The 25,838-nt window shown below is 41.6% G+C and overlaps 1 protein-coding gene across 1 annotated transcript in view; it reads right to left on the minus strand.

Moving 5' to 3' along the window:
* Nucleotides 1-2,349: 2,349 nt before the first annotated feature.
* nphp4 (nephronophthisis 4) overlaps nucleotides 2,350-25,838 on the minus strand; it is an 804,312-nt gene continuing 780,823 nt past the window's right edge. The window contains exons 29-30 of the mRNA XM_034171910.1: nucleotides 24,260-24,403; nucleotides 2,350-2,884 (exon numbers count right to left, since the gene is read on the minus strand). Of these exons, the coding sequence (XP_034027801.1) occupies nucleotides 2,744-2,884; nucleotides 24,260-24,403 (285 nt within the window). The 3' untranslated portion in view covers nucleotides 2,350-2,743. The remainder of the gene's footprint in view (nucleotides 2,885-24,259; nucleotides 24,404-25,838) is intronic.

Below are 25,838 nucleotides of genomic sequence, written 5' to 3' on the forward strand. Positions count from 1 at the left end.
CACAGCTCCAGTAGGGGACCCAGAACTTCCTTTTTCTGGCCCACATTAACCACCTCTGATTGGGGATTCAAGGCATTCCCAGGCCAGTGTGGAGATAATCTCTCCACCTCGTCCTGGGTCTTTTCCAAGCTGGACATGCCTAGAACACCTCCCTAGCGAGTTGTCCAGGAGGCATCCTTACTAAGCCTGAACCACCACAGCTGGCTCCTTTTAACATGAAGGAGCAGCGGAGCTACTCCAAGCTCCTCACAAATGATTGAGCTTCTCATCCTATCTCCAAGGGAAACACCAGCCACCCTCCTTGAGGAAACCCAAATTGGCCACTTGTACCCACAATCCGTTCTTTTCGGTCATGCCCCAACCATCATGACCATAAGTGAGAGTAGGAATGAACTGACCATTAGATCGAGCTCTTCGGCTCAACTCCCTTTTCGTCACAACAATACAGTAGCGCGAATGCAGTACCATCCCTGCTGTGCCTATTCTCCAGCCAATGTCACGTTCCATTGTCCTCTCACTCGTGAACAAGACCCTGAGGTACTTGAACTCCTTTATTTGGAGCAAGACCACATTCCCTACCCAGAGTAGGCAGTTTATCAGTTTCCTGCTGAGAACCATGGCCTCAGATTTAGAGGTGCTGATCCTCATCCCAGCCTCTCCACACTCAGCTATGAATTGACCCAGTGAGGGCTGGAGGACACAGGCTGATGATGCCCACAGGACCACATCATCTGTATTGATGAGACCTGAGCCAACCAAACTGAAGACCCTCCTTCCCCTGACTATGCCTTGATATCTTGTCCATGAATAACAGAAACAGGATTGGTGATGAGGCGCAGCGCTGGTGGAGGCCAACCTCCATCCGATAAAGGCCGACTTACTGCCTAGTACCCAAACACAGCTCTCGCTTTGTGAGTAGAGAGACTGGATGGCCCGAGAATGGACCCCCTCACTCCATACTCCCCCTAGTAAGCCCAAACTATCCGTTTGGGCTTACTAGGGCTGTACAAAGTCCTCCCCCATCCTCTCATCTAATTTACCACCAGATGGCCATCAGTTGACAGCTCTGCCCCTCTCTTCACCTGAGTGTTCAGGACATATGGCCTCAGATCAGATGATACAATCGCAAATTCGATCATCGATCTTTGACCTAGGGTGCTCTGGTACCATGTAAACTTATGAGCATGTTCGTATATGGTGTTCATCATGGACAGCCCACAATTAGCATATTAGCAAATCCAATAACAAATGACCGCACGGGTTTAGATCAGAGAGGCTGTTCCTCCCAATCAGGCCTCTCCAGGTGTCTCTGTCATTGCCCACTTGTTCTGTGCGGTGCATATGCACAAATAATAGTCAGAGTTTTCCCCTCCATAACCCGAAGGCACAGGGAGGCGACACTCCTACCTATCTACCGGGGTAAAATCCAATGCAGCAGCGCTGAACCGGGGGCTCACGAGTATCCCCACACCCACCTGGCGCTTCACACGCTCTGCAACCCGAGAGAAGAATAAGGTCCAACACCTATCAAGGAGAGTGGTTCCAGAGCAGAGGTTGTGTGTGGAGGAAAGGCCCACCAGATCTAACTGGTAGCGCTCCACCACCTGCACAAGCTCCGGCTCCTTCCCCCACAGCAAGATGATGTTCCATGCCCCCAGAGCTGGCTTCTGCCACCCGAGTCTGGACCAAGACGGGCTAAGCCTGGCCGGGCTTCTTGCTACAGACGGAGGCCCTGGGCCGGGTCACGTTTCCTCTGCCTCCTTTGTCCATGAAGTCTTTGTGTACTTTATTCACAAAAGTTAAAACAGAGAAGACATCAATGCTTTTGTTTCAGATATGTTGGGAAAAAGCTAAGCCCACTCAGTTTGTTATCTTCTGTGCTGAGGTTTTTTTCTTTAACAGTCTGCATCCTAATGACAGAGAAGTGGGGAGGGTGTTGTGTAACTGTGTTACATAACACAGTGTGTCGTCTTCTTGAGGAGAGCGAGCATGACGGAGAGGATGGGTTTTAAAAGGCTGCTGGTGGTGTTAATGAGGGCGATCTGACGAGATGTGTGCTTTGCCAGAAAATAGTACCTCGCTCCAACACTTCTCCGAATAATGCTGTAGAGGGCTGGCTGTTTGGGAGGTGAAGCTGGACCCTAAGCCGGCCTCAGATTAAAGCTCAATCACCTAGTGGCATTCACGTGGGCCTGCTGGGTAATTAAAGTCGCCAACGCGTTCCTGTGCTCACCGTCAGCCCACCTTCATACAGCCAAGGATCAGCTGCTGGACACTTCAGAAGGACTTCACAAATCTTAATCTGAAATCCTTTTGTGCTGATTATAACACACAGACACAAACACACACTTTGTCAATCACTTTTGTTTATATTTGCAAAATAAAACACTGTGTTGAGCTTTTATGTAAAAATCACTTTTATGTCTGGTTTCTGCTTTGCTTTAGTGTATAATTTAAATCATGTTTGGCACAAAGCATTTTACAGGAAGCAGCTTTGCCTGATTGTTTTGCATGCAATATTTGATTCTTAAGACTTGACCTCCTTTCAGTTAAAGCTCATCTAGGACAGTGGAAAATGCTCATTTGCACGTCTCATACACAACAGAATATTCTGCAGAATACAAAAACAGTGTAATAGAGAACAAATTACAAAGTTGAAAAATCCCAGCTCATCTGTGCTCAATATGTTGTTTTGACACATTCCGTGGATTCAGTTGCAGATTGGAGTTTGTACTCGCTACATTCACGAGTAGTTGACTTTCACACAGTATGTCTCCTCTGTCTTCTCGTCCAGGTCATTCATGTACACCAGCATCTCCACGGAGCCGGTGCTCTGACTGGGGGCAAATCGCAGTCCAATGGTGTAAGTCTCGCCTCCGCCGATCTGAGCACAGGCAACACAACACACATGACTCCAAATTAAAAAGCATCGTGAGGACACCAGTTCATGCCATGGTGTTTGTCCACAAAGCACCACGTTTCTTTTTTATGTTTTATGTTTTTTTATGTTTCTTTTTTACTAAAAAATGCAAGCAAAGTGCCCAATTAAGCTGTAAATGTTAAAAGATAATATACTGAAAGTAATTAACAAAGACATTCTGTTGATATATTATTGTGTGATTATATATTAAGGGTGAAAATAATTTAACATAAAGCCAGGTCATTTCTTACCATTTAAGTCACAAAAAGCACTTAAATTTTGTTCCTTATGCTGCAGTCACATTAGCTACAAACAACGGCGACACACAGTTGGCTTTGTCGATTGATGGGCGTTGCCCGCTACATCTGTGTAAGATGTCTGGTAGATCACTTCAGAGGTGCTATCTGGTTACAAAACAGTATTTTTAGTTTTACAAGTGTTTCTCTCTAACTTTTATAAAACACATGAGAAACATATTAGATTTATACAGAAAGCCATTTCATTGCATTTTCCGGCATTTTGCATTATTTTGTTCAAGCAAACAACCGTGTGATGTTGCTTTGCCTATTGACTCTGATTGACAGTCACCATGTCATGTTGCTCAGTATTTGCATAAACTACACTTCAGGTCTATTCTGGCCCTGTCTAGTTGGTGGCAGAGCGACCGTTGTCTCTTGCCGCTGCAAAATGGCAACTCTGATTGAAAATGAATGGGAAGTTGTTGCTTTGCCTCTGTCGCTAGCTATTGCTTGTAGCTTGTGACCACGGCTTTAGTAATGAAATAAAGCATTTATAGTGTTACAACACCAATTTAACCAAAATTCACCTTGCTTGGAAGCAATTTAGAATTGTGACCTATGAGTGTTAAAATACAAGGTTTCTATTGCAACTTTATAGGCGATGAGGATTCTTGCCTTTGAACAGTATGCTGGAAACTATGCATTCAGAGGTCAAACGGTACTGTGATGTTATGCTTGTGTCAGCATCATCTTTGTGTATATTACTTTTACTTATTTTGGGGGGTTCCAAGAAAATTTTACCAGAAAACTTTGTCTGAGGGATACCAACATGGGGATAGTTTATTCAATAATACTTTAACCATTGCTCTGAGCTCAATATGATAAACAAAGTCAGCGCGGTGGCGAGGAAGACAGCTTCTTGACTGATTCGCAAATGTGATGGTGTACAGACATGGAGAGACACCTGTGCTTTGGCTTGTTTAATGTGGGAATGTCGCTGCACGCTGCCAAACAGATGGTCCTTGACAGATCCTTGGCCTGGTCCAATGGTTGGGAAATCCTAGATGATCGGGCTCTGAGGACCTGCTGCAGTCTTCATCCACTTTCAGTCGCTGGGTTACAAGCAATCACCTTCTCCACCTTGTCTGCGATTAAAGACTTCTTTTTTCACCAGAACCCTGTTAGCTATCTTGTGTTCAGGGTTCCTGTTGGGCCTTCATTGTTACCGTGGCGGCCACAAAGCACACAACATCCCCATTGTATTACACCCCAACAGGCAATCCCTTACTTGATCCATTATCCAGATGTCACGACACAGCTGAGGGGTTGAATTTTGACACCCAGTTACTGTATATCCAAAATTAAACAAAGATTATCAATCCACATGGATACAAATAGAAAATAACTCAAGAACTGAATATTAAATACCTTCCATTTGCAGATAAATCCATAAAAACGCATGCCTGTTATAAAAATAATAGCATGAACACCACTAACTTCCTGGTGAAAATCCACTGAAGTTCACCATAATAAGCTCTCACCATCCTGATACCTGCTTTGGAATGATCTCATAGTTTTAATGAATAAGAAGCACATTGCTTTTCCATCTTAGATTGGAAGAGGATTAACCTGCCAATCATGTCTTGCTCATGGCCTTCAATTATATCCAAAAAGAAAATAACATACCCAGTCGCTGCCAATTACAGTACCTTCAGTTTTGAGAAATCATACAGAAAAACCTTACAGACTGTAATATGTCACAATTCTTCATTCTAGAGCCTGATCAAAATGAATTATTTTTAGTCAATTCCAATCTGATATTCCAATCAAATTTACAATACAGGTATATCTGTATTATACATAAAAAATGTCAATTATTGCTAAAATTTTGTTATCAAACACTTATGACAATTGAAATCCAACTGATGCTTGATGTTTCATACAGTTTAAACAAAAAGTTTATAATAAACAAGAGCAATGACAGATTTCTGACATCCACCAATCCGGATCTGGATCACCTCCAAAATTCAGTGGAGTCTTCCATGCCCAGATATCTACCTGTGATGCAAATTTGGTCAGAATCTGTGAAATAGCTTTGAAGAAATCCTTCAAATCCTACACAAAGGGAAACCTTGATCCAGTATCCGTATCCTGATCCAGATCCGGATCCGGATCACCTACATAAATTCAGTGGCGTCTTCCATGGCCTAATATGTATCCGTGGTGAAAGCTTAGCGAGAATCTGTGAAGTAGTTTTAACATAATCCTTCAAAGCCTGTATAAGTGAAACTTGATCCAGAATCCAGATCTGGATCCAGATTACCTCCAAAATTGAATGGATTCTTCCATGGCCTAATATGTATCTGTGTTGAAAATTTCGTCAAAATCCGTGCAGTAGCTTTGACATAATTCTGCTAACAGTAATCCTTTAAAGCCTATACACAGTGGGGCAAATAAGTATTTGATCCACTGTCGATTTTGCAAGTTTTCCCACCTACAAAGAATGGAGAGGTTTTATCGTAGGTACACTTCAACTTTGAGAGACAGCATCTAAAAAAAAAAAAAAAAAAATCTGAAAAATTACATTGTTTGATTTTTAAATAATTAATTTTCATTTTATTGCATGAAGTAAGTATAAAAACAGACCTTAATATTTGGTACAGAAACCTTTGTTTGCAGTTACAGAGCTCAGAAGTTTTCTGTACTTCTTGACCAAGTTTGCACACTGCAGCAGGGATTTTGGTGCATTCCTCCATACAGATCTTCTCCAGATCTTTCAGGTTTGACGTTTCAGCTCCCTCTTAAAGATTTTCTATTGAGTTCAGGTCTGGAGACTGGCCAGGCCACTCCAGGACCTTGAAATGCTTCTTATGGAGCCACTCCTAAAGCCTGGTTCACACAGCAGGATCTTAAAATTATCTTTAGGTTTCCAAAACCTGAGAGACAACACACGTGAAGATAAAAAACCATGGATCTAACAGGTTTGGTCGTACAGTGTGTGGTGTTCAGCCAAACGGTAAGGACAACAACACCACACACGAACAGATTTCACACACGGACATTCACAGCTCAGACAGGAAATCTTGCAAAATCTCTCGAGATTAAACGTGACTTCAGAGTAAACAAATGGAGGTACTTTGTGGACTATTTAAAACAAACAGAAAAAATGATACAAAAAGAAAAGAAAAGGTGTTCTTTAAAAGGGTGAAGACAGTGTGACCACCGGACTTTCTGGTAAGTCAGAACAGCTGTTTTGATTTTATTTTACGCTCAGTGTGTCCGTCACCTCGCTTTCTGATTGGCTGCATGTCACATTCAGCAGGCTGTGAGCTTGTTTTGGTCGGAGGACACCACACACACTGCGATATCAGGCCAAAAAAATCCAACACGTTGAATATCCATGATTTGCGATGGGAGCGCTCCTGACGTCCTTCTGAGCAGATCAGAATGCTCTTAACACACCACACAAGACAGGAATATCTGATAAGATTATCTTTAGCATCATCACGATTGTCGGGATGTCCTTAAGATTGTCGGAAGGGGAAGATCGGGTCCGATATCGGCCTAATTATCCTGCCGTGTGAGCCCGGCTTTAGTTGTCCTGGCTGTGTGTTTTGGGTCATTGTCATGCTGTAAGACCCAGCCACAAATCATCTTCAATGCGCTTACTGAGGGAAGGAGGTTGCCAAAATCTCATGATACCTTACCCCATCCATCCTCCCTTCAATACGGTGCAGTCATCCTCTCCCCTTTGCAGAAAACCACCCTCAAAAATTATGTTTCCACCCCCATGCTTAACAGTTAGAATGGTGTTATTGGGGTTGTTCTCATCCTCCAAACACAGCGAGTGGAGTTGATGCCAAAAAGCACTATTTTGGTCTCATCTGACCACATCACCTTCTCCCATGCCTCCTCTGGATCATCCAGATGGTCACTGGTGAACTTCAGATGGGCCTGGACATGTGCTGGCTTGAGCAGGGCGACCTTGCTGCCCTGCAGGATTTTAAACCATGACGGCGTCATGTGTTACTCATGTAATCTTTGTGACTGTGGTCCCAGCTCCCTTCAGGTCATTGACCAGGTCCTCCTGTGTTGTTCTGGACTTTCTCAGAATCATCCTTATCCCACGAGGTGAGATCTTGCATGGAGCCCAAAACCAGGGAAGATTGACAGTCATCATGTGTTTCTTCCATTTTCTAAGAATTGCGCCAACAGTTGTCTTCTACCAAGGTGCTTTCCTGTTGTCTTGTAGCCCATCCCAGCCTTGTGCAGGTCTACAGTTTTGTCCCTGGTGCCCTTAGACAACTCTTTGGTCTTGTCCATGGTGGGTAGGTTGGAGTCTGATTGACTGAGTGTGTGAACAGGTGCCATTAATACAGGTAAAGAGTGCAGAATAGGAGGGCTTCTTAAAGAAAATCTCACAGGTCTGTGAGAGCCAAAATTCTTGCTGGTTGGTAGGTGATCAAATACTTATTTCATGCAACAAAATGCAAATTTATTATTTAAAATCAAATTTTTTTTTTTTTAGATTCTGTCTCTCACAGTCATTGAAGTGTATCTATGATAAAACTTACAGACCTCTCCATTCTTTGTAGGTGGGAAAACTTGCAAAATCGACATCCTTGGCAGACGCAATAACTATAAATAAATCCACCAACCAACCAATGTACGAGTATATCATGCTGCCATCATGCTGCCTTCACTTGGCTTGGCAGTCACCATGTCATGTTGCTCAGCATTTCCATAAAAAAGATTTATGTTTTGGCTTGGCAACAACTCTCCATAAGTTCCCCGGGTACCTGGGTCTGCACAGTACTGAGAACCTCACCTGGTCAAACAACACAGCAAGCTTGTGGAAAAAAGGCCCACCAAACACCTCTACTTTCTGAGGAAGCTGACATAAGCTGGACTTGCCCTCCCTGCTCTTGTGTCCTTCTACACGTGTGGTGGGGATCGTCCTGACCCAGTCCATCACTGTGTGGTACGCTCACTGCTCTGCAGCGGGCAGGGAGGCAGTGCATGGTGAAACCTGCACAGAGGATCATTGGTCGTAACCTTCCTTCCATCAGTGATATTTACATCAGCCGCTGCAGGAGCAGGGCCTGCAGTATTATGAAGGAACCCGTTCACCCTGCCCATGGACTCTTTATCTGTCTGCCTTCAGGGAGAAAGCTGCACAGCATCGAGGCCAGAACCTCCCGTCTATGGTCCAGCTTCTTTCTGTAAGTTATCAGACTGATAAACAAAATGTCAGACACCTAATGAAACTCTGCTAAATGGAACTGAGTGCAATAAGGTCACAGTTCACTTATTGCAGTTAAACACACTGGATCTTCTGTTTAACTTACTTCAGGTTTAACTTATTTTAGTTATGTTTAACTTATTGTGTATTTTATTTGTATATATTTTGCATATTGTTTCCTTTTATTTTTACTTTCATGCCTTCACCGGACCTTGACTACGGAATTCCGTTCCTTTAGTGTTTTACATGCTTGAATGACAATAAATAAACCTTGACCTCGAATTCCCACAGAAATAAAATCCAATCAGAATTCAATTCGCTGTTCTCCAATCAACAAACTACCTCTCTGCATTACATCCCCATAGCACAAATCATTTGTATTGATATGATTAACTACCGATAAAATTCTACTATTGAACTGGAAAAAAGGAACAAAGATATTCATAACCCACTGATTCAATTTATTATTAGATCATTCAAACTTAGAAAAGCTTAAAACGTATACGAAAAACAGCATCGAAAAACATCATATACAAAGACACCTGGTTACCCTCTTACGATACACAACTACGCTTTCCTCACACTCACATCCTGCCAACTGATGCCTACGTATAAACTGTAGATGTTTTACGTAAATATTTTCACATACGCATACATGTATACCATTATGGCCCCTTCACACATAACACAAAGTTGGGAGAAAGAAGCAGGAACCGGCCGAAAGACTGTGAAAAAAAACATAAAAAAATTGGGGAGCTGCGAAAAATTCCACCTGCTGCCAGGAGGGACACATGGTCGGACAGGCGTGAATGGTCACGCAGCAATGGTTTCATGCACACCCGTGGCGCTTGCAGGAACACAGCGCGAGCACATGGAAAGTCTTGGCCACACAGCAGCGAAGCAGTGAGATGCTGCATATATGTACGTACATAAATGAATGAAAATGCATAAGCACAAAATTAATGCGACAGCACAGATTCAGAATATTATGAGAACAATGAATGTACTGTTTAAATGTAAGACAACCATGTTACTGATCATGAATCTGTTCTCACTGTAAAAAAACAAACAAAAAAGAAACAAAACACTGCAGTTTCTATAATATTTAATTACTGTGCGCACAATATACACCAGGAAGTGATGAAGTGACATGATGACTTTTTCTTCCTTTTATTTTTTACATGAATGACCTGATGCGTTCGTATCATGAACACATGAGCCTGCTCAGCGTGTCCAGCGTGCACTGAAGCTCTGGCGACCGCGTTCCAAAGATATGCGTTTTTCTTGATTACTATATGAGGGGAGCCCGCTGATGCACACGCCTTGTGGTGGTGTCTTGTGATGTGATATTCTGCATCACAGGATATGTGTTCTCCAGCTTTGAGTAGCAATGACACAGTGGTCAAGTGCAGCTTTGACTGCATGGTCATCACCGTGTGCGCTGAGATGTGGTTGTGGCGATCTAGTTTGTTTTTATTTCTCTCCATGTCGTCATCATTCGCAGACACGTGCAGTACCGTGCCTTGCATATGGATGAGTGGAACACATGTGACAATATGCGTCCTCCAGAGCTTTGCGTTTCGCTGACGGTCAGCTACAATGTGGAACCGGCACACGCAGTAGGACCGCAGCACTCGCCGTGGCCAGTGGTCAGCTCTATCCCTGCATGATTTCAAATGTCATCCATCCCATGACGTGATTTCATGTCAACCACGGTCCCCTGACATATGCATAACTGTAGTGCATGTGTGCGCGTTTTACCATGTCAATCAATACATGATCAGCACACCCACCTCTCCTCACATGTATGGGCTTACTGGCACTGTCCACGGGTACAACAGTCAGCTATGATGTGGAGCAGCAAAGCACTCACATGAATGGTCACGTGTCACGAGGTGCAGCGGGCCGGTGAGCTGTTTTTATTTTTCATGGTGTTAAAAGAGCCCGCAGATACATGTGCATGGTGGTGGCGTGTTGTGAAGAAGTGCTGTTCTGCATGGCATGATATCTGTTCTCCAGCTTTGAGTAGTGATGACAGAGTGGTCAAGTGCAACATGGCTCGCTATGGTGAACCCGCGTGTGATCATCTGCCAGCTTCGGTGCAACCGCATGCACTGGGATCATTTGATTGCCTCAGTGGGCTCACCTGTGCCGTGAGCATCAGCGATCACGTGTCACGTCACGTGGCTCTCCGGTCGGCTGGCACGCTGACGCTGTGACATGCAGGAGGGCTGGGTTTTTATTTACATTTCTGTTGTGGTGTGAGATTGGAATATGCCATGGTGTTCCACAGCTGTCAGCTGTTCTATCATGGATGTGACAGCCATCCAGCTGTGTGTGCTGCACTGACAACGATCACACTGTACTGGACCCACCATGCAAGCCTTTGCAACCTCAGTCGCACCTTGATAGACTCATGGTGTATGGGGGACCCACACACACTTGTACGCCATTTGTGTTGTGGGGGGGGGGGGCACTGTGTTACTTGGTAACGCCATACTCGTGCGGCACTTAGAAAATGTGAGGCCATACACACAGCAAGCTCGAAAGTGGTCACCTGCTCTCTATTTTCGTGCAGGCTGCACAAATAGCCTCGCCTTATCTAAGTGCCCCGTGAGTGGTGTTGGATGTTTGTGGGTGACACCTGGATTCTAGCCGACTTCAGCTGACAGTGGATCAAATGGCCATTCGTGCAGCATTTGATGACTTACGGCCACTGGTGTGAAAGCTGCCTCGATGGTGTCATTCAGCCACGGTTCAACATGGATGATGATTTCGTGCAGTTGCTCGTCCGTGGTACGATATGTCCGACTTGCGTAGGACATGCCGTTCAAATGCTCCAAACATGATCAGATAGCAGTGCGACCTCATCATGCCCGCCGCTTGAATAGGTTTCCGGCGCGAGCGGTACGCGAATATAGAGTGCATGTGCCATGCCTGAATCAATGTGGCGACTGCTGTACAAGGCATTCAAGTGTGGCTCCGATATACCACAAGTGCCATTTGACGCCTCCTTCGTCCACCATTAAGCCTCAATCGTGTTATGTGTGAAGGGGTTCTTAATCATGTTTTGTAATCACAAAACTTTTCTAAGGTACTTTCTGTTGTTTTTGTGTTCATCATGTTTTCTTACCATTAAAAGTGGGGAAAAGACTATAAATGAATAATTGTTATTTACCTTGTAAACAAACGATTTAGCTGAGTCTGCTGTTGTGTGTCAGGTAAAGTTTCGGTTTGATGTTTAATGAATTCATGTTGTGTTTCAGCTCAGCCTGGCTGCAAATTCTGCTCAGGGCTGTAGTGTGGGGTTTTCAAAAAAATAAAGAAACTCCCTGACAGCCTACAACATGCTTTCAAAACAGTCAAACTTATAAAACACCCATAAACCATTTTCAGAGTACAGAAAATGCAGATCAAAAGTGCTCAGCAACACCAGACCATTTTGAAGCATCAGACTCTCAGACAAAATGATACTTTGCCTGGAGTCCACTGAACTAACAATAAAAAAAGTCTCTTTTGGCTTCTCTTCTTTTTCTTGGGTTTACCACAGTAGAGCTGCATGTGGTTTTGGCACACGTTTTCACACCAGATGCCTTTTCATGATTCTTCACACATACATACATAGAGAATGAGGCCCAAGTGGCCTTGAACAGGATCCTTCTGTTTGGGAAGCAAACCTGCTTGTGCCACTGTGCCACCCCTGAAATAAACAAGATCAAATCAATTCAGTTCTTCGCATCCACGGGTCACCATGTACACATTTTATACATTTTTATTTATAACCAGAGATCAAGGATCCAGTAACCAATTTCATATTTCTTTACTTTAAGACTCGATAAAATGTTGTTGAGATAGAAAACCTGCAAAGCCTATTTTAGAGCACAAAAAATTCACAGGAGGTATTGATAAGGGAATCGGATCGATAAGCGGGATCGATAATGGCATCGATATCAATAAAATTTTATCAATACCGATCCCTAGTCATGTCCATCACACACAACCAATATGTCATCGATTTCCTGACTTGACAGTCCCCTCTCAAAGTATTGGAACAACATCGTCAAATGATATGTTTTAGCTGTACATTGATGAATTTGTTTGAGATCCAAATATAACAATATGAAAAGACTGAGAAGATGACTTGTTTCCTCTGGCTGTATTAAAGAAAATAGAACATACCAAATCACCAAATGTTTAGAGGAGCAGAAACACTGTAATGTGACTGACAGTTATGGTGAGCCAGATGTTTGCCTTACACATTGATTGATTGATTGATTGATTGGAGATTGTCTGCACCATATCTGTTTTCCTGACTTTTGTACAGCAGTAGCAGAAACTGGGTGAACCTTCTGGAGCAACTAGAAGCTTACTTTAAAGCAGTTTCAGTTTTTAACAGCATGTCTGTGATTTCAGCAGTCAAAAGATTGCGAAACTGTTCAAAACAGAGAAGCAAAACAAAAAAATGTTACTGTTTGCTGTTAGCTTCACTGTAGCTGTAAAATATCTCAACTTTAGGAGAAAAGACATTTTAACAGCCGCGTTTTTGTCTGCTGAGGTGCTATCATGAGGACTTACAATGCAGAAAGTTAAAGATATTGCCATCCCTGGCCAAGCTGTACTTTACCAGAAAGAACAATGTACAGTAGTGTTCAGAATAATAGTAGTGCTATGTGACTAAAAAGATTAATCCAGGTTTTGAGTAAATTTCTTATTGTTACATGGAAAACAAGGTACCAGTAGATTCAGTAGATTCTCACAAATCCAACAAGACCAAGCATTCATGATATGCACACTCTTAAGGCTATGAAATTGGGCTATTAGTAAAAAAAAAGTAGAAAAGGGGGTGTTCACAATAATAGTAGCATCTGCTGTTGATGCTACAAACTCAAAACTATTATGTTCAAACTGTTGTTTTTTTTTAGCAATCCTGTGAATCACTAAACTAGTATTTAGTTGTATAGCCACAGTTTTCCATGATTTCTTCACATCTGCGAGGCATTAATTTTGTTGGTTTGGAACCAAGATTTTGCTCATTTACTAGTGTGCTTGGGGTCATTGTCTTGTTGAAACACCCATTTCAAGGGCATGTCCTCTTCACCATAAGGCAACATGACCTCTTCAAGTATTTTGACATATCCAAACTGATCCATGATACCTGGTATGTGATATATAGGCCCAACACCATAGTAGGAGAAACATGCCCATATCATGATGCTTGCAACCACCATGCTTCACTGTCTTCACTGTGAACTGTGGCTTGAATTCAGAGTTTGGGGGTCGTCTCACAAACTGTCTGCGGCCCTTGGACCCAAAAAGAACAATTTTACTCTCATCAGTCCACAAAATATTCCTCCATTTCTCTTTAGGCCAGGGGATGTGTTCTTTGGCAAATTGTAACCTTTTCTGCACATGTCTTTTATTTAACAGAGGGACTTTGCGGGGGATTCTTGCAAATAAATTAGCTTCACACAAGCGTCTTCTAACTGTCACAGCACTTACAGGTAACTCCAGACTGTCTTTGATCATCCTGGAGCTGATCAATGGGTGAGCCTTTGCCATTCTGGTTATTCCTCTATCCAGTTTGTGGTTGTTTTCCATTTTCTTCCATGCGTCTCTGGTTTTTTTGTCCATTTTAAAGCATTAGAGATCATTGTAGATGAACAGCCTATAATTTTTTGCACCTGTGTATAAGTTTTCCCCTCTCCAATCACCTTTTTAATCAAACTACGCTGTTCTTCTGAACAATGTCTTGAACGTCCCATTTTCCTCAGGCTTTCAAAGAGAAAAGCATGTTCAACAGGTGCTGGCTTCATCCTTACATAAGGGACACCTGATTCACACCTGTTTGTTCCACAAAATTGACAAACTCACTGACTGAATGCAACACTACTATTATTGTGCACACCTCCTTTTCTACTTTTTTTTAATAACAGACCAATTTCATATCCTTAAGAGTGTGCATATCATGAATGCTTGGTCTTGTTGGATTTGTGAGAATCTACTGAATCTACTGGTAGCTTGTTTCCCATGTAACAATAAGAAATATACTCAAAACCTGGATTAATCTTTTTAGTCACATAGCACTACTATTATTCTGAACACTACTGTAACAGCTATTTAGAGCTAACCACGAAACATCGCAGGCAGGCGTGCACGATCCCGGTGCAACGGTTTGTGCACATGGGAACACAGTGGCAGCTGCTGTGAAGAAACAATAAATAAAAAATAAAAAAATACATGCTGCGACGGTCCGTGCACGCGGGAACACAGCAGCTTTTCACAGCAGCTGCGTGATGTGGTTAAACCTCACGCCCGTGCAGGGAATATAGCCTGACCAACATGTGTCTGAGATGTTCCGTGCTCCTGCTCTGGGTCAGATGGTCATGATGGATGTGGTTCCAGCTTTTACTTATTGTCTGTTGTTGATGGTTGTCTGTAATAATAAAACTATCACATATATGAAGAAACACTAATTTTCCTTTTGCACCATTAGTTGTCCTTAACTTCTTGACGTCACATTTTGATTTTGGTCTAAATTACTGTATCTCCATCATGAATGCAACTTTAATTACCCTCATCTCTAATTAAGGGCAAACAAAGCCTAATGTGGATGCTTCCACCATTCTTTCTTCAGGAGTTCCTTTTAGTCATTTAGTTTGTTCCACCAGTATCTTAATTGGGGCTTATCAGTCTTCTTATTTCCTTTAAACCTATCATTGCTGGACCAGTTTTAGGGGTTCATGCTGTAGTCTTCCTCAGACACACACACACACTGCAGATCTCCATTTTGCTTTTCCTCTGGACAGCTGGTTTTTCTTTTTTTTTCACAGCTAGTTAGTTATTTCAAAATAAGAGAAAGTGCCTCTGCATTTGCTTAATGCCACAAACACAGTAAATGTTTTATGAGGCTCCACGCTGTTTTTCACTCTGCTTGCTATCTAATCAATGCACTGCACAACTCTTTAATAGTTTACGTGGAAGCAGATTCTCATCTCAACTCAGTAATTTATCTGATAATTAAAATGCTGTTTGTGTCATTATTTCTGACACTTCATCTCACCTCAGCAAATGAAAGCCAATGATGTCCAGCCCTTCACGTCTGTGTGCGTGAATCAGCGATTAGAGACATGGGGCTGCTGACAACAGTTCTAATGAATTCATTCGATCCCTCCGCCTTTGTTCTGGAAAATAATTCATTTGAACAGTTAATGAATGAAGATGATGCCCCACAAAGCACTGATGGCTTGAAGCAAAAAAAACCTCATAAAATATTCTTGAGTGAATTACATTACACAGTCTATGAAATAGCTTTGGATGATGGCTCACAGTCCTTCTACTGTTTTCCAGGATTAACACCATGCACGGGTGCGATGTAAAGGTGATGAGTGCAGCAAGTACAACTTGGTCCGTAATAGGGTTGAGCCAGATACTCATTTCAGACAAACACAGGAACACAGTACGAGCAGCTGCAGATGCTCGTACTGTGTTCCTGCTAGAAAAACACCGTCGTGTGCACGATCCGGTGCGACGGTTCGTGGTTCGCTCATATGTGAATCACCCTGAGTGGTACTTATTTGCACTATGTGTGAAGGGGCCCGTAGCAATACCACCAGTAACCACCAGAAAACAACACAACACAAACATTTCCCCTAAGTCTAGCAGTATCATGATCCGGCCCTTTAGGGCCGTTTGCCATAAGTATGGATTTGTATCCATTTCTGTGTTCTAGCCCCTGTGTGATTATTCATGTCATGTCTTGTTATCATGGGTCTTGCTTCCCTTATGAACGGTTTTGTTTCATTTATCTTCTGTGCTGCTCATGTATATAGTTTTGCTTTATTATTTATTGTTTGCTTTTACTCTTGGTCCCTTATGTTGGTTTAGCCTTAGTTTAATTCTGTTTATCACATTAATTGTATTACGCATTAGTCACAGGTTTTGGTTATTTATCTTCAAGTGTTTCTTCTGATTATGTTCCGTTTGTCACTTATTGCTCATCAGTTAGGTCTTTTTATTTATTGCACTATTCTGTAGTCACCGGTTTATCTGCTGTTTAAACAATAGTTTGTTTTGCCACCTGGTTATCTTTCATTTCTACTTTCAGCCATGATTAGTTTTCATTCTAGTTTTGCTTTTATTTTGATGATTCACTTTTCAGTTCATATGTTCCTGCTTAGATCATTCCTGGTCATAGTTGTATTGTTTTCTGTCTGCGGTTTCTGTTATTGCCTCGTCTTCTTTGACTGCCCCTGCACCAGCACTTGTGTCTTCGTCTCTCACTGTGACTCTTTCTGCTCTGTTTTCATCCACTTCTGCTCTTGCACCTGCTCACGTGTCTTTGTCTCTTTCATCACTCCACTCTGTGTTTTCCTGCCTTCACTATCTTGCACTGTGCACAATCTTTGCTTTCCCCGGTCTGCTTTCCAGAACTTTCACTGACACCTGCATCTTGTTCCACTAATTACACCACCAGTTATTTAAGCCCTCACAGTCTCACAGGTCACTGCCAGATTGTTCAATGTATTTCCCTTTCCAGCCCTTATTTCCTGCCTTTTGATCAGCCTGCTGGTATTCGACTTTGTTTTGTCTTTGACCACGTCTTTGTCTCTGTCTTTGATTGCCACCACGCCATGTATTTTGATCTCAGCCTGTTTATTTGACCAAGCCTCAGCCTTACGCCTGACTGTACCTTTGCCTTCGCTGCCAGACCTCCCGTGTACCGAATCCCTGCTTATTTAATTAAACCTTTTTCTTACACCAGTCTGCTTGTGAGAGTTTTGCATTTGTGTCCTGCTCTGTTTGTGCCACGCCTGACAAGCAGACAGCTACATCCATTTCGCTGTAAACGTCTTTTGAATACAATTTAAATCCTAGGCTCTACAATGACTCAACTGTGGTCAATCTCTATGTGGTCATCTGCAAAAATGCCCTCAAATATTCGATCTTTAAATGTATTTATCTTCCTACAAATCTCCAAGGGGTGACTGAGAGGTTTTGAGTCTGACGTGGTTCACCATCTTTTGTATTCTGAGAAACCAACATTTCTCCACATTGCACTAACAGAGTTTAAACTTCACACATTCTTGAGGAATGTTGGTTTCTCAGAGTGCAAAACATGAAGAACCACGCCCAACTTGTTCTGGGTGAAGCTCAAAACTTCTCAATGATCCTCGTAATGTGGAAAGACTATAACTCCCATGGTAGCTGCTCACTCAACCAGCCTGTTACAATGTCATGCGTCGTTACAGACAACAGGCTCAACGCAATTCTGGATCCAACCACAGAAAGAATCTCTACTGATGTGAAAGGAGTTGAGGATGAACTGTCCACTGTCTCTTCCTTCTTGTTATAACAATAGAACACAAAGTAGTTATTCTCTTTTTTCCCTCTTTTTTGCTGATCTGAAAAATGATCTGATCCATACCTTAAAAATGATATCAAATATTAATCATGGGTTTTGTGATTTGTGTGTCATTATTGTATATTACAATATGTTGCACATATGCTGAATGGTGATGGTGCATCTTCTTTTGGGCCTCAATAGAAATAAGTGTGTTTTATACTTTATGTGTTGTTTTCTGATTATTTATGTCTGTATTTTACATATATGGAGTTTTGACAAGACAGAACCAAACAATCCAAATATTGTTATTGTATCATTTTATACAATGTCATTTATAATGTATAATGAATAACTCAGCCACATGGGATGCACAGCCACTACATTCAGGGTACCAAGAGAAGAATTGTGGTATTGTATGAGGACATTTAGAGTGGTAGAGAAGTATGTGAGGGTGGTGCAGGATATGTACAAGGATAGTGTGACAGTGGAGGTAGGATTACACCGAGGATTGGCTCTGAGCCCTTTCTTGTTTGCAAAGGTGATGGACAGGTTGACAGACAAGTGTCTCCATGGATGGTTTCAGATGATGGTGTGATCTGTTGTGAGAATAGAGATCAGGTTAAGACTAGCTTGGAGATGTGGAGATAAGGAGAATGAAAGTCAGTCACAGCAAGACTAATTACATGTGTGTGACTGGTGGAATAGTGCGGTTACAAGGAGTAGAGATGATTGAGGTAGATGAGTTTAAAAAGTTGCAGTCCAAAGTAATGGATTATGTGGTAGAGAGGTGAAGAAGAGAGACTAGATTAGATTGGATTAGATAGAACTTTATTGATAAAGTTCAATAAAGTTCAATCTAATCTAATCCAATCTAATCTAATCTATTGATCCCTTGGGAAGACTCCCTCAGGGAAATTAAGGTTCCAGCAGCATTGTACAGCAGCCCACACGGTAAGAAGTACACAAAGTATCAAAAGTGAAAGTAAAAAAGAAAAACCTGTTTGCAAATATAAATATAAATACACAATATAAATACCAGACATACTGATCAATGCTGGTTTACTGTCTACTACTGTTCCTCTCCTTCCCGTCCTCTGTCTTCCTGTTACTCATCGTCCCCCTGAGTGAGGAGTTGTACAGTCTGTTGGCCTGAAGGACAAAGTCTGTTGGTCCTGCACTTGGGAAGGAGCAGTCTGTGGCTGAAGAGGCTCCTCTGGTTGCTGTTGACAGTGTGCAGAGGGTGACTGGCATTGTCCATAACTTCCACCAGGCAGGAGGAAAAGATGGAGGCCAAAGAGGAGGTCTGTGGATGTGCTGAGGGAGGACATGCAGGTGGTTGGCATGACAGAGGAAGATGCAGAGGACAGGATGAGATGGAAGCGTTTGACCTGCTGTAACGACCCCTAATAGGAGCGGTTGAAAGAAGATTTTAAAAATGAAGAAAAAAAAAAATCTAATTTAAAAAAATGCAGGTTCAGTTGTTTGACCTTTTACTTGGAACCTTGCTCACAAAGCTGACACAAATATAATCCCATAGAGTGCTCTCTCTCAGGAGCTGTGACTGCATATTACAGGCAGCTGAAGCCCTCATTGATGGAGGTGAGGTGATGAATGATCACCATTAGCCTGCTCATCACTTTTTCTGCTTCCAGGAGAGTTTCAACTGTATTTGTTAGGACAACATGAGCCAGACAGATGATTCTGAATCATCTGTCTGGTCCGTTGCTGCCAGACTAATTCCCTCCCACAGGTTACATATGACATCAGGATGTTAAGTGCACACACTTGGAGCTATAACAGAGATTGCATGGAGAGCCTGCAATTTGAAAAAACAAAAATAAAAAAAACAACAGCAAAAGGTTTTACAGGTTTCATATGAAGTGTATTGGTGCGGTCAATGTGACCGTTCAGAGCGGCTGAAGTTGTCCTAAAGGGCAGTACTTCATGAAGCACAACTTCACACACTAATTGGATGATGAGTCAGAGTTAGGAAAAACTGCAGACTCTCTGGTGTTGCGTTGCACGATTGCCCATATGGACGAGCCACCACTGTCATACTCAATAGTGGCCGAGTTTGAATTACTTAAAAAGATAAATGCAAATTGTTACCTTAACTTTTTTAAGTTGAGTAGTGCAATCTTTTTTGGACATCTGAAGACAAGCAAAGCTGTTGTTTGTTTGTTTGTTCATTCGGTTTTAGGGAGAGGAGTGTCGTGTTTGTGTGTGTGTGTGTGTGTGTGTACAGAGCTGATAGATAGGAGCTGGCCTACCAACATGTGGATTTGTAGACCTGGGTGTGAATCCCGCTCATTCCACCTGTCTCTGTCTTTGTACAAGACAATGAATCTGCATTATCTGAGTCCACCCAGCTGTAAATGGGTACCGGTGTCACAGACTGAACATTCCCCCCCTAAAAATCGGTCCCCCTGCTTTCACTGTGCATGCGTCATTTCAGAGCGTCAGCAGTGATTCACAGATTATCACCTCGTTTCTGCTTAAAACTGCACTCCAGTCATCATCTATCTCAGCGACAGATATCTGAAACTTGTACAACAATTATTTCCACATAAATTCAGCATTATTTCATAATAAAAGATGAGGGAGCGATCAGAGCACAGCAGCAGCACATCTGAGACTGACTCTCTACACCCAAACTGATCAAAGGGAATAATGTGATTATTAACCATCAAATGACAAAGTAAAACCTCTTAAATCATTCTAAAGTCAGAAATAAAGTAGAAACAAGGCGATAATCTGTGAATTGCAGCTGATGCTCTGAAATGACGTAAGCGCAGTGAAGGCACGGGCGCCGATCTGTAGGAGCACCATTCAATCTGTGACACCAGCCTTGGCTGGGGAGGTAACCTGTGTCATAAACTCATCTACATCATGCTGTGAAATCTGGAGATAAGCCGTGGCACCAGGGGGTCTCTGGGCTTATATACAGCTTATTCTGCATATCATCTTGGTCTTTATATGCCTATGTCTGCATGTATGTTAGCAAGCTACCTGAAAAACAATCTAATTTTGATCACACTTGTCAGGCACACTGGGCTTGTGGATTGGAAGAAGTGATCTAATTTTGGTAAGGATCAGTCAGTGATCAAGGTCAGATGTCAAGGACATATTTTCAGCCCACTGCTAATGCAGTATATAGAAAATGAATGCCAATATGGTTTTAGGAGTAAGCGGTCCACTTCAATGGCAGTAATTGAAACCATAGAGGAGATAACCAATACTATAGAGAGAAAGAAATATGCAGTTGGCATTTTTATAGACTTAAAGAAAGCTTTTGATACTCTTAATCATTCAATTTTGATTAAAAAATTAGAACTGTATGGTGTTAGGGGAGTTGCACTGCAATGGATACAGAGTTACTTAACAGAGAGAAAGCAGTTTGTGAAAATGGGTGAGTTTACATCAAATAACTTGGAGATTTTATGCGGAGTACCCCAAGGTTCAATTTTGGGAGCAAAGTTATTTAATTTATATATAAATGACATATTTAATATATCCAAAGTGATGAGAATGATTTTATTTGCAGATGACACAAACATATTTTATGCAAATGAAAATTATAGTGAACTTACCCGTATTATTAATGAGGAATTGAATAAACTAAAAAGTTGGATGGACACAAGTAAATTATCTTTAAATCTAGATAAAACTAAAATAATGTTTTTCGGAAATTACAATGTAAACTCTGAGATAAAGATATGTATAAATGGTGTTCAAATTGAAAGAGTATCAGAATGTAAATTTCTTGGTGTAATAATAGATGAAAAAATAAGTTGGAAAAAGCACATTAGATATATACAGAGTAAAGTTTCCAAAAGTCTCGCAGTTATTAATAAAGTTAAATATTTGTTGGAGCATGATGCCCTTTGAGTGTTATATTGTACATTGATTTTGCCTTATTTAACTTACTGTATAGAAGTATGGGGTAACAACTATAAGAGTTCACTTCATCCCCTCGTTATATTACAAAAACGCGCAGTTAGAATTTTGCATAAAGAAGGATATCTAGACCACACAAATGAATTGTTTATCAGGTCAAAATTATTAAAAATGACTGATTTGGTAAAGTTTCATACTGCATTACTAATGTTTAAAGCCAATAAAAATGAACTGCCATGTAATATACAGAAACTGTTCTGTAAGAGAGAAGGACAGTATGGATTGAGGGGATGTGGTAACTTTATAGTAAATTATGTAAGAACTACTCTGAAAAGTTGGTGTGTGTCGGTATGTGGAGTTAAATTATGGAATCATTTGGATAACCACATTAAATTGTGTGGAAACATTTATAAGTTCAAAAAGAAATATAAAGAAATTATGTTAGCACAGTACACAAACGAGTAAAAATGTTAATAGACTTAGTAAGAAGTGTAGACGATTGCATAGACATTGAACAGTACTTGGTGTATGACATTATGTCAGTAATGATCAGGGTGCAAGACTATTTGTAATTGCTTAGAAGGTAAAAATGTGTTAAATGTTGTGAAAGTGTCATGACACGGACCCACAACAGGGGGCGTTAATGAACGGACAATGGATAAGCCAAAAAGTAACAATTTAATGTTGTGAATCGCACAATGAAGTACAGACAATAACAATATGGTGGAATGTCAATTATACACAAGGTGATGTGTGGGCAGGCTCGATGATAGAAGACGTCTGGCGAGAGAAGAGCCGGATCCCACACAGCTTCCACCACCAACAGATCTGAAGAACACCGGAGCCGCCAAGCCCTGCACCCCAGGTGGCCACTGTCTTCAGCAGTCAGACCCGGTACTGCTGGCAGAGAACAGAGACAGTCCTGATGAGTGTGAGTTCGCACACTCAGTAATCCCACAGTCAGTGTTTAGTTAGGAGGGAGCACCTCCACCTCCAATCACACACTCGTGCAGCTCCTGTTTAACCACTTATCTGGTTTGGAGTGTGGAGCGAAGCCGTCGCTGATCACACCTAACGCCAATCCAACGGATAAGGAACACCACAGGAATACGGCTGCAAAAAGAGTCCAGACTATAATGCAGTTTCACGTTCAGCAGAGAAATTACCTGATTGGGAGCTGATTTCTCGGCGGGGAGGTGGAGTTGCAGTCCAGCCTTTATGGTGGTGGTGATGTGTAGTGGATGAGTGACAGCTGGTACGGATGATGAGTGACAGCTGTCACTCCCGGTCGCTCCGACGCCCTCTCGTGCTTGAAGCCCGCACTTCAAGCAGGGTGCCATCTTGTGGTGGTGGGCCAGCAGTACCTCCTCTTCAGCGGCCCACACAACATTAAACTTTAAATGAATTGAAAATAATGGAATGCCATTGATGCAATTGTTAGTACCTAACTATATTCTAATGTAGATATAAAATGTAAATGTAAAATGTAAATATGAAATTGTTCTATTCTGTTTAGTTATGTTATTTTCTGATTTCTATCTTATTTGAGTGTATTTAACTGTGGATGGTAACGGGTGTACGGTGTACGGGGTGGGCGTTTACAAGCTTTTGCTTCAGCCCATGCCCTTTCGGCTGCACCTAATTTGAGAAACTGAGTTATTGTTGTATTTTTCTTTTGTTTATTTTTTATGTATGTTAGTAAGAGTTTATGTTGGTATTTTGTTTTGTTTATGTGCGTGCTGAATAAATTCATTCATTCATTCATTCATTCAAAATGGTTAATTTTATGGCTTGTGTAATATTTTCTCTACATACCTAATACTTTGAAATGTGGTCATGACATCACTATGTCTGTATGATCCGTTCAAAACTAGGGAACCACACAGACTGGGACAGATAGCTGCTGAGCTGTTTCATGTTCAGGTGTGTGTTATTCCTTCACAGATAAGTCACAAGATGAAGTGTCTACAACTGATGTCAAGTGATTACATTTTCCTTCTGTGCATGAAGGCGACTCATGAGGGAAGCCACCAAGTGACTGGAGAAAGTGAAGTCACAGCTTCACATTCAAGTGAAACAGGAAAAGACAGTTTGAAAAGGTCAACATTAAAAAAAAAAATCAAGGTGAAAATTATGTATATGTTTGATGTCTCCTGTTCCTTCTTGGAAATATGGATCCATATTTCTATTGTTTTCTCTTTCTGCACAGATTTGTTGTTGACTGACATAACGAAACTCCAAGGGATACCTGAGGATGCTCCAGGAGATCCAGATGTGGTGCTTGAGAACACAGCAGGATTTCTGACACTTTACAGACATGCAGTCAGTGTATACCATTCAGAAATGCTTGTTTAATTTGACAATGTGTCAAAGCAGCAGAAATGTTTCTTGATCAGAATAATAAGTTCCAGTTTAAGATATCACAGAATATAATTCGGAAATCGGGTCACAGAGATTCCTTAAAAGATAGTTCTGTCCATGCAAAGTATTTCAGTCTAAGTATCTGATTCTGTTAACAACAATTCATTTTGTTCAGCAGAAAGGTTCCACATTTGTCTGGCTGTTGGTCAAAGTATCGATCTTACTCTTAATGAAAGTAAGAGACTGTCTCATCTCACCTGGACTTTATCCTCCTTGAACCGCAGCAGGTCTGGATGGTCAGATCTGAGCAGGAATGTGCGGCTACTAGTGTACGGGTTTGTGTAGGTGATTTTCCTGGAGCTGCCACGGCTTCCACCAACTGGAACACACACCTCAAATGCCTGCAAACACACACACACCGCCCACATACAGTGAGCACCATAAGAGAGAACACCCCAGATAAAGGCGTTTTTATTGTCATTCAGTAAAAAACATCATAGATGCTGTCACAGAATGAAATATCGACACGCTGCACAATTAGATAAAAACACAGAATAAAAGTCCAAGGTGTGTGATAGTGATAAATAGGGTTTGGAAAAAAAACTATCAATAACTGTCTCTGTATCTGTATATACGTAACATACAATAAATAAATAAAGGACACAGGATATTGCACAAATAAAGATGCTACAAGGATAAAGTTGCTTTCAGATGCTACAGTGTACGACATTCTACAACCCTAATTCCAATGACGTTGGGGCGTTGAGGGAAATGCAAATAAAAACAGAATACAATGATTTGCAAATCATCTTCAACCTATATTCAATTGAATACACCACAAAGACAAGATATTTAATGTTCAAACTGATTTGTTTTTGTGCAAATATTTGCTCATTTTGAAAGGGATGCCTGCAACACATTTAAAAAAAGCTGGGACAGGGGCAACATAACACTGGGAAAGTTGATAAATGCTCAAAGAACACCTGTTTGGAACATTCCACAGGTGAACAGGTTAATTGGAAACAGGTGAGTGTCTTGATTGGGTATAAAAGGAGCATCCCCAAAAGGTTCCGTCGTTCACAAGCAAAGCTGGGGCGAGGATCACCACTTTGTGAACAACTGCGTGAAAAAATAGTCCAACAGTTTAAGAACAATGTTTCTCAACGTTCAAATGCAAGGAATTTAGGGATTCCATCATCTACAGTCCATAATATAATCAGAAGATTCAGAGAATCTGGAGAACTTTCAACACGTAACGGGCAAGGCTGAAAACCAACATTGAATGCCCGTGACCTTTGATCCCTCAGGTGGCACTGCATTAAAAACCGACATCATTGTGTAAAGAATCTTGCTGCGTGGGCTCAGCAACACTTCAGAAAACCATTGTCAGTTAACACAGTTCGTCGCTACATCTACAAGTGCAAGTTAAAACTCAAAGCAAAACAAAAGCCATATATCAACAACATCCAGAAATGCCGCCGCCTTCTCTGGGCCAAAGCACATTTGAAATGGACAGACACAAAGTGGAAAAGTGTGCTGTGATCTGTTGAGGCCACATTTCAGATCATTTTTGGAAATCATGAATGTCGTGTCCTCCGGACAAAAGAGGAAAAAGAACATCCAGATTGTTACCAGCGCAAAGTTCAAAAGCTAGCATCTGTAAAGATATGGGGATGTGTTAGTGCCATCTGTGATGGCACCATCATTGCTGAAAGGTACATCCAGGTTTTGGAGCAGCACATGCTGCCATCCAAGCAATGTCTTTTTCAGGGACATCCCTGCTTATTTCAGCAAGAAAATGCTAAGCCACATTCTGCACGTGTTATAACAGCGTGG

Source organism: Thalassophryne amazonica, chromosome 6 (genome assembly GCF_902500255.1).
Source record: "Thalassophryne amazonica chromosome 6, fThaAma1.1, whole genome shotgun sequence".
In the NCBI taxonomy this organism is placed as follows: domain Eukaryota; kingdom Metazoa; phylum Chordata; class Actinopteri; order Batrachoidiformes; family Batrachoididae; genus Thalassophryne; species Thalassophryne amazonica.